General features: G+C 40.1%; 2 protein-coding genes across 2 annotated transcripts; both read left to right on the forward strand.

Annotated features, from left to right (window-relative positions):
- Nucleotides 1–204: 204 nt before the first annotated feature.
- On the forward strand, nucleotides 205–1160 carry LOC113269450 (olfactory receptor 51H1-like). The gene has a single exon (XM_026518340.3). The coding sequence runs from the start codon at nucleotides 210–212 to the stop codon at nucleotides 1158–1160; it is 951 nt and encodes a 316-aa protein (XP_026374125.3). The 5' UTR covers nucleotides 205–209.
- Nucleotides 1161–8704: 7544 nt separating this feature from the next.
- On the forward strand, nucleotides 8705–9706 carry LOC113269507 (olfactory receptor 51T1). The gene has a single exon (XM_026518386.2). It carries the CDS (start codon nucleotides 8705–8707, stop codon nucleotides 9704–9706), a length of 1002 nt encoding a protein of 333 aa, XP_026374171.1.
- The last annotated feature ends 283 nt before the right edge of the window (nucleotides 9707–9989 follow it).

The raw sequence follows: 9989 nt of genomic DNA on the forward strand, positions 1-9989 counted from the left end.
TTTTTGCATGTGATGGTCACTGATTTATTGCCTCATGGGGTAGGACAATCAGTTTCTCTATCAGATTGTGAATATAAATGTATTAGAATAATATTTAAGTCACTCCTTCTTATGGCTACTATCTCAATACTTATAGCCACTGATTCTAACTGAAGCAGTTTGACTTAATGAATTCTTCTCTTTTTGCCCGGTCAGACCTTCATTCCACTATGTTACCATTCAACCAAACTACTGATAGCCACCAGACCTTCACCTTGACTGGGATTCCAGGAATGCCAGAGAAAGACTTATGGATGGCCTTGCCCCTCTGCCTTCTTTACAGTACCACGTTCTTAGGTAATGTCATCATCCTTGTTGTCATCAAGGTTGAGCGAAGTCTCCATGAACCTATGTATTATTTTCTGGCTATGCTAGCTGCCACTGACCTCAGCCTTTCACTTTCTTCCATGCCCACCATGATTAGTGTTCACTGGTTCAACTGGCGCTCAATCACCCTTGATGCCTGCATCACTCAGATGTTCTTTATCCATACCTTTGGGGGAGTGGAATCAGGTGTTCTGGTTGCCATGGCCTTTGATCGCTTTGTGGCTATTCGCTTCCCTTTGCACTATGCTACCATTCTCACTCATGGAGTCATCGGCAAGATTGGAGCAATAGTCCTGCTACGAAGTGTGGGTGCAGTGCTCCCTGTACCTTTTCTCATCAAAAGGCTACCTTTCTGCCACTCCAGTATCCTTTCCCATGCATACTGCCTCCATCAGGATGCCATGAGGCTTGCCTGCGCTGACACCCGTGTCAATAGCATCTATGGCCTGCTGGCTGTGATCTTCATCATTGTACTGGATGCCTTGATCCTTTTGATTTCTTACTTTCTAATCCTTCAGGCAGTACTGGGCATTGCTTCCCGAGAACAGAGACTCAAGGCTCTCAACACCTGCTTCTCTCATGTCTGTGCAGTATTGCTCTTCTATGTGCCTCTCATTGGCATGACTCTGATTCACCGCTTTGGGAAGCACTTGTCACCAATAGTACACACTCTTATGGCCAATGTCTACCTGCTACTCCCACCTGTGCTCAATCCTGTCGTATACAGTGTTAGGACCAAGCAGATCCGGCAGCGGATTGTCCGAGTGTTCTGTGGGGACAGGATTGGCCCTTAATGGCATCTATGTGTTCTGTGCAGATGCAATCAAGTGATGGAAGAGTATCAAATGTAGCATTGTCCAATAGAATTTCCTGAAGTGATGGAAATGTTCTAAATCTCTGTTGTTTAATGCAATAACCACTAGCTACACATACTATTGAACACTTTAAACTTTGATAGTACAGACAAGGAACTGAATATTTAAGTTTTACTTTATTTTAATTAATTGAAATATAAATTTAAATAGTCACATGTAGCTAAAAGCTACTATATTGAATAGTATAAATCTAATGGGTTATAATATGCCTTTGCATAATGATTTTGATGAAAGCAATAATCAATCTTAGGTGGCTTGATAGATATGAATTCTCCTTAAAATGGTATATAACAGCTTATCAACATTTTTTTGTTTTATTTCTTTAAGTTATCTCTACATGCTTGTGGGGCTTAAAGTCATGACCCCAAGATCGAGAGTCACACTCTTGCAACTGAGCCAGCCAGGCACCCCACAGCTTATCAGCGTTTATATACAATAAAATTCAGTCTTTTTAGTATACGGTTCTAATCAACTTTTGACAAATGCATAGAGTCAGGTAACCACCAGTGATATCAAGATATAGAAAAACTATATCACTGTTCAAAATTCCCTCATGTTACCCCTTTGTATCCATCCCCAATCCCTGACAAGCACTCATTTGTTCTCCACGCCTGCAATTCTCTTTTTTGAGTGTCGTGGACCCTGCACTGTGTAGTCTCCCATGTCTGGCTTCTTAGCGCGATACAGGTGAGGTTCATGCATGTTGTGGTGTGTATTTCTTAGCGCGATACAGGTGAGGTTCATGCATGTTGTGGCGTGTATTGCTTAGCGCGATACAGGTGAGGTTCATGCGTGTTGTGGTGTGTATTTCTTAGCGGGATACAGGTGAGGTTCATGCATGTTGTGGTGTGTATTTCTTAGCGTGATACAGGTGAGGTTCATGCATGTTGTGGTGTGTATTTCTTAGCGCGATACAAGTGAGGCTCATTCATGTTGTGGTGTGTATTTCTTAGCGCGATACAGGTGAGGTTCATGCATGTTGTGGTGTGTATTGCTTAGCCTGATACAGGTGAGGTTCATGCGTGTTGTGGTGTGTATTTCTTAGCGTGATACAGGTGAGGTTCATGCATGTTGTGGTGTGTATTGCTAGTTTATTCCTTTTTATTGCTGAGCACTGTTTGATTGTATGTCATTAACAATTTTTTCAAGAAAAAACCCCAGGTTGTTTTTGCTCCATTATAGTCACTCTGGGATTCAATGCTGAACATAGGACATTTCTGTTCTTTTACATTTTGTGTTTATTTATATGTTCTTTGAGTATTTTTTATAAAAATAAGGCGTGTATGTTCAATAGCCTGGAAGCAAGAGAGAAAAAGTTTAAAAAGAAAGTGGCGGGTAAAGTATGAGAGCAAGGTGCACTCAATAAGCTGAAAGAATAGGAACCCCTGCATATATGTTAGATTTCAATTTCAACTTCATTTTTGTCCAAAAAGCTTTTCTGACATGCCTTTTGTACTTATGTTCCTGTTTCTCATGCTAATAACTTACTAATAGTATATCTTCCCTGCTAGTCTATATACTTTTTAAGAACAGGGACCCTTTTAACTTTATTTCGGTCTTTCCCAAGTACTTAATGTAGTTCAGAACATATGATGGACACTCAATATATATATTTTTTGAATAACAAATGAGTGAAAACTGTACTTGATCAAGATTGATTTCATGCTTCCAAATGTCTTTGTTTCATTTAATATTAGTAAGTCTCATTTGAGATTTCCAGAGTCATTCATTTTTGCTGCTGGGAAAGGGATGGTATTTACATGTAAATATGAACATTACTTACTGTATAACTTTATGGAGCTACTTAATCTCTTCAGATACTCGTTGGAATAGATATCTTCCTCAGTGTGCCCAATAAAGATATAAGAGTATGGACCGGAAAGTGTTTCAAGGAGAATTAAAAAGTCAGGGATTATTATATATGGTGGGAATTATTAATTCACGGCCTACTATGGAGAGGTAGATTCTGTTCAAAATGAGGCTTAAACCAAATGTGGGCATGCAGTTGGGAAGCCAGCAATCTGTAGAATGGATAAATTGAGGACCATGTATTACAACCGTATTTTCTGAAAATATAGTGGAAGCAGTTGACCATAGGAGGCAATATAGCACAGAGTAAGAACTTTAGAGTAGGATAGACATGGACTTGAATGCCAGCTCTGTAACTTGCTAACTTTTAGATGGGTAAAGTTATTCAAAATTTCTGAGTTTCAATTTTCTCATCTATGAAACAACGGAGAATAACACTTAACCTGTAAACTTGATAATGAATAAATACAGCAATGCATTTAAAGGGTATAGTGCAATTTTTAGCATGTATCATGACTTCATCAAGTGCTAGTTTAATTATGCTTAGAAGGGTAGGTGGGCTGCAAATGTGACTCATGGAATAGGTTGGCTTCTTAGGAGGGGCTCCTGAGTAAGAGGAGAGACATGGGACTGGCCAGGGCACAATGAGACCTGTTAGGAATAGTATATACTGGAGGACTTATGTGCACTCTTCTGATCCTACTCTGACATTCAGGGAGCCTCCCTGGCTGAGACTCTGTAGCCTAAGGCAAGGTGAAGAGGAATGGTTGTAGTTATCGGACCTAAGCAGGCAGTTTTGGAAGATACCCATTACTGTCAGCCCCCAGGGCCAGGACTGTGTTTACAGCTCCTGATATATGGAGTTTGCCTGGGCCTGGGAGCAGGGTTTGAAGCTGTCAGGGAGATGCGTCTGAGCTGTTATAAAGGAACATATTCTTATGGGTCCCATAATTCTTGCTCCACACAGTACACTCACTAATAAAGATAGCTCCCTGTTGCCTGGTGACTTCACTAATTTTTCTATAAAGCCCCCACTCTTGGGAGCAGATTTAGTCCTTGCTCAGTGATGGGACTGAAGAGAAGTTGGTGGTGTTTTCTGCTGATGTGAACAGGTAAGAAGCATGTGTAAATGGAAAGGGATGGGAAGCAAAGGAATTAAGGAGTGAGAAATGCTAGGAGAAAGAGGGAAGGAGCAATGAATGATGGGAGCTACATGTCAGCTCGGGTGAAGAAATGGAGGGGTGTGATGGAGCCTGGATAAAACTGAGATAGGGAGACAGAGGACAGAAGGAAACAGAAGGATAAAGAGAAAAGGAGATAAGACTCAGAATTCTCTTCCTGTGGACAAGATTGTTCGGCCGTCAGCAAATCTTACTAATTGAAGCTTCCTATTATTCCAGATCCTACTTAAGTAGCTAGCATTGAGAGAAGAAAAACAAGAATGCCCAAACTTGGGGCGCCTGGGTAGCGCAGTCGTTAAAAGCGTCTGCCTTCGGCTCAGGGCGTGATCCTGGCGTTCCGGGATCGAGTCCCACATCAGGCTCCTCCGCTGTGAGCCTGCTTCTTCCTCTCCCACTCCCTCTGCTGTGTTCCCTCTCTCGCTGGCTGTCTCTCTGTCACATAAATAAATAAAATCTTTAAAAAAAAAAAAAAAAAAAAAAAAAAAAAAGAATGCCCAAACTTTTGAGGAACTCACCTTCCAGGCAGATAAAGAAGATTACATCTACTTATATAAATGACTAACTAATGTCAGCCATGCCTCAATATTAAGAATCAAACGAAAGGTCCAAGCATGAAGTGATGAAGCGAAGCAGAGGCGAAATTTCTGGTTAACGTAGGCTGGAGCTGTCAGGGCAGGTTCCATATTGTGAAGAGAATAGATTTCAGTGTTGAGAAATGACCAGAAGGTTTGGGATTGGTAGATAACATGGATTGATTTTTACCATTATTGATGCCTGAAAGCAGAGATATTGACCTGTGGATCACTAAATTATTGAGTTGGGTGGATCTTATCCAAGTCATTTAATCTAGGCTTTTGTATATGAATTGGTAGACATTACCTTCTGGCCAGTCATATGGAGAAATGAAAATAGAAAGCACTAGCCTGTTCTTCTGGTTAGTGGACAGTGCAGAAAAAACCTTGATGAACTGAGGCACTGAACTTTATCCTACAACTGGTTCTAGAGTATATTAGCTCACTGAACCAGAGAGAAAGCCCTCTTCTCCTTCTCCTGTCCACATATCTACATTCCATAGGAAATACATTCTCCAGCAGCAAAATGAGCCACTGTCTCCTCTCCTTCTACCCCCTCACATCATCCAGTGTCATCTTTTTGTCCTTTATGAGATACAATTCAAAGAACAGAAGATAACTGGGTACCTGCTTTGTGGTCACCTTATCTCTAGATTACTCTTCCATTCCAAAACTCCTCTCTACATACACCAGCACATAGAGATACACACAATATAAACATATAAATGTTCACATACATTTCTAAACACACATGGATGCTCCAAATATTCTTCTTTAAATAAGCCATGAGGACATTGTTTTCTCTTTTACTGATTTCTCATCTCTATTGCTCCTCTAAATCATATATACATATATGTATATATATATATATATATATATATATATATACAACAGAGTATAAACAATTCTTATATTTTAAAAGACAGAAATCACATTGTCCAACTATTCAACTTCTCTCATAAGCTCAGCTTCTCTAAATGGTTTATGGTTTAATGAAAAATAATAGACCTTAGAGTTAATAGATCTGGTTTTGAATTTTGAATCTGTATCTGTTTTACCTTTGATCTATTGTTTTATCTTGCTAGGCCAATTTCCTTTCTTTAAAATAGGAGAAAAACATCTATATCCATTTTTCCTGAGATTATATAAAATTATATATAAGATGGCTGGTAAATGCTGACGTATACAGAGGATCTTAATTCATCTCCTTTCTTCTTAACCTACCCTTCTTCTTCCAATCAGGGAGAGGCTATTACTCTCCTTAGTCTCCCTGGTGGCTAGGGAAAATGATTTCCCTCGGGTTCCTCCTTCCCTCAAAACTTCCAGGCTCAATATATATTTCTCTCACCTATTCTTTATCCATATCTCTATCATCTGTCGTTTATTTATCCACCCATCAATACATCTAATGTAAATTAGATTATTTGAGTTTTTATCATGTACCAATCACTAAGCTTATCTCTAGAGAAAATACAAAGATGAACACATATGTTTTATATTACCAGAGAGCCAGCATTCTAGAGGGAGAAAGAAATGTGATCAAGCAATAGAATTTGAGTGCTATATTAAAAAAATTTATATGTAAAGTCCTATTGAAGGAGAGTCAATAGGTTGAGTGATTTGGTGTTGCAGAGAGATTCTTGGATGGTTATCACAGAGGAGATTCACTCTTTTTTAGAAAAAAATTGAACAGTGGCTTTATTAGGTGAATGATTGAAAACATTCAACATTAAATTCAATTTACTTCATATTAATGTTTGCAAATACATTATTAGCAATTCTTAAATATTTCAAATCAACCAACCTCAGGACGGAAGGCATGCTTATAAGTCTTCTGAAGTGATGTGAAGACTGAAAGGAGCCTAGGACTTGAGTCCAGGTCTCTAACCACCCTTGCCATGGGTCACACTTACGATATTTCTGGCAGGATCAGGAAGGGGTCAGCACCTCTCAACCTTGAAGTACCCTCATATGAGTTTACCAGTGATGACATAATGGTTGTTGATTAGAGATTCACTCTTAATATCTGTGTTCATCAGGTTGAGGAGAAGAAGAATGAAACAGAAATCTCAACAGCCTTCTGTTTTCCTGTCTGGCTAGTCTCCCCTTATGTCCCCATGTGGTAATAGCCCTTCATTCATATTTTGCATTGGCTTCTCACACTCTTTATTCCACAGAGTTGAGGGAGTTTTGAATGCAGATACTGTTCTTTATTCACTTCTGTTTCCCTGGCCATCAGGAGTAACTGACATTAAAATAATCATTTAGAGTCTAAATGGCTGACATAACTCAGAATGTTTGTAATACATATTTCATTTGGCATTAGTTTTCCTGATTCTTAGTGTTTTTTCCCAACCATGTATAATATAATAATATTAAATATTATAGCAGAAAAAGCAACTAGTCTTTTTCCCCCGTTGGAGTAACACGTGGTCCTTTCTGTCACCATCTTCAGTAGCCTGGAGGAGGGGGAGAAAATAACCAACAATCCTTTATATTTATGTTTATATAGCAACTTACAGGGCCTAGTACTAGCAAATTCCTTGCATCCACTCCTATACAAGATAGAAAACCCACACACTGAAAAATAAGAATACTTATGGCTGGCCATATCCACACAACACATGGGCTGAGTATATCATTCCTTGCTAGCTCTTCATTGATGATTAAATGCCATACATACAGATTTTAAAATCAGCGATGATGACACCAGCACTCAGTGAACAAGTCCTAAATAGAATTGCAATGGTCATCTTAAATATAGATTCCAGACTCTGCCTCCTTTATAACAATCTCTCTCTTTTCTATGCAGCTGCCATTTTATGTACTTTCTCACTCAGTGAACTACTTGATGTTCCAATATGTGATGTCACCTCAGCCTTCCATGTCCTGGAGTGATTCCCTTTTAGTTATTAGTCCCTACTTCCATCCCACCCGTGCTTTTTAAAAAGTCGTTCATCACATATTGCTGAGTGCTTCCCATGAATTTCATATGGGAGTTTTGTCTAGGCTTACCTACTTTGCCTAGATTAAGATGCCTGAAATCATGTATTCTCGAATACTGTTTGGAATTTTTCACAGAATTCATTAGAGCAGTCTACTCACAGTGAGTTGGTCCAAAGTCACATGCTAAATATCCATGGAAAGGAGTAGAAACAAGTATCCCAAGATGTAAGATGAAGAAAAGAAGATGTAGACCTAGTTATTTCAGTAGACCTGGAAAAGTACACAGAGAAACAGAATTAGAAAACAAGATAAATTCAAGTCCCATACACATGTGGAGTGGGGAAGGGAGAAATTATAGGGACTATTCCACCATAAGAAAAGGAGCAAAGAAACTCTGATACCAAAAGGAGACTTCTAATAGAATCTACTAGGAGGGTGTGGTTGATGATAGAGGTACAAGAATACCTCTGGATACAATATCCCAGACCTGCTTCTAGCAAGGACATTATGGAGTATGCTATCACGCATGCCCAGTGGCTCTCGTGTGCTTGTCCATTGTTTCTTAAGCAATTTATACAGCTTGGAGACTTAATGCAAAGACCCGTCAGTTGTAATTGTGGTTGTTGTTGTTTTGTTGGTGTGTCTGCATGTGTATGACATAAGCCTATATGCATTTCCTACTTCAAGCCGCAGGACTAGTCTGGGCAGTAGGGTGGGGATGAGCCTAAAGAGATTGATGGTTATAGCTGGGAGAGGGTAGAGGAAGAAAAATGGGGCCAGGTTCTGACAAGAAAAATTCAAGATACTGTGGAGTTATGCGCTAGGTACCATAACTGGACTGGGGGCTTTGAATATAGAGAAACCACTGTGTAATTTGGGAAGAGTTTAAAAAAGAGTTAGAGCTTGAAAAAAGGATCAGTATGATAAACACTGTCCTTATGTCTCTCATTTCAGGATGTGTTCTCAATCCACCATGGTAATTTTCAATAACACCACATCATCTTCGCCAAACTTCCTACTCACTGCATTTCCTGGGTTGGAAATTGCTCACGTCTGGATCTCCATCCCTGTCTGCTGTCTCTACATCATTGCTCTCTTGGGAAACAGCATGATTCTGTTTGTCATCATCGTTGAGAGGAGTCTCCACAAGCCCATGTACTATTTCCTCTCCATGCTGTCAACTGTTGATCTATGTCTGACCATCTCAACCCTTCCCACTGTACTTGGGGTTCTCTGGTTTCATGCCCGGGAGATTAGCTTGAAAGCTTGCCTCATTCAAATGTTCTTTGTGCATGGCTTCTCCTTCCTGGAGTCCTCAGTGCTGGTAGCCATGGCCTTTGACCGCTTTATGGCTATCTGTAACCCACTGAAGTATGCCATTGTCTTCACAGACATGATAATCTTGGTGATTGGACTGGTCATCTGCCTGCGGCAAGTTATTTTCATCTTTCCCATGGTTCTAGCCTTGAAGAATGTATCTTTCCATTCAGGCAAAGAGCTTTCCCACCCATTTTGCTACCATCCTGATATGATCAAATACACATATTCCAACCCCTGGATCAGCAATTTTTTGGGCATGTTTCTTCAGCTCTACCTGACTGGCACTGACTTACTGTTCATTCTTTTCTCCTACATTCTGATTCTCCGAACCGTCTTGAGCATCGTGGCCCCTAAGAAGCAGCAAAAAGCTCTGAGCACTTGCGTCTGTCACATCTGTGCTGTCACTGTTTTCTATGTGCCAATGATCAGCCTGTCCTTTACACACCGCCTTCTCAGCTCCACCCCAAGAGTGGTCTGTAGCATCCTGGCCAATGTTTACTTGCTCTTACCTCCTGTACTGAACCCTATCATTTACAGCTTGAAGACCAAGACGATCCGCCGGGCTATGCTCCGGCTGCTCCAATTTAAGGGCTCAGGGGGCCCCAGTGTGAGAGGTCGTAGAGGACGGTGGGATTGAAGGGGAGATAAATTGTGTTTAAGCAGGAAATGGATTTGGGTCTGTGCCATCCTCAGACATTTTGGTCACTAAGGCAGTTTCAACTAAACCATTGGAGCTGAAAGAGGAGAATACTCTTCCCCTAAACTTACTGAAGAGTTAAAACAAAACAACAAAAACACAACACTACAGTTCAAAACCAAATTAATTGTGCTTGCCCCGCAAACATTTAAAACAATTACAAGGAACTCCTGTGCACACTAAAAACACAATAAGATAATTTTATTCTAGTTGAACGTTTTAA

The sequence above is a fragment of the Ursus arctos genome, unplaced genomic scaffold (genome assembly GCF_023065955.2).
Source record: "Ursus arctos isolate Adak ecotype North America unplaced genomic scaffold, UrsArc2.0 scaffold_22, whole genome shotgun sequence".
NCBI classification, from domain to species: domain Eukaryota; kingdom Metazoa; phylum Chordata; class Mammalia; order Carnivora; family Ursidae; genus Ursus; species Ursus arctos.

Coding starts and splice junctions, on each gene's coding strand:
- LOC113269450 (XM_026518340.3), top strand. CDS start 210: ATGTTACCATTCAACCAAACTACTGATAGCCACCAGACCTTCACCTTG.
- LOC113269507 (XM_026518386.2), top strand. CDS start 8,705: ATGTGTTCTCAATCCACCATGGTAATTTTCAATAACACCACATCATCT.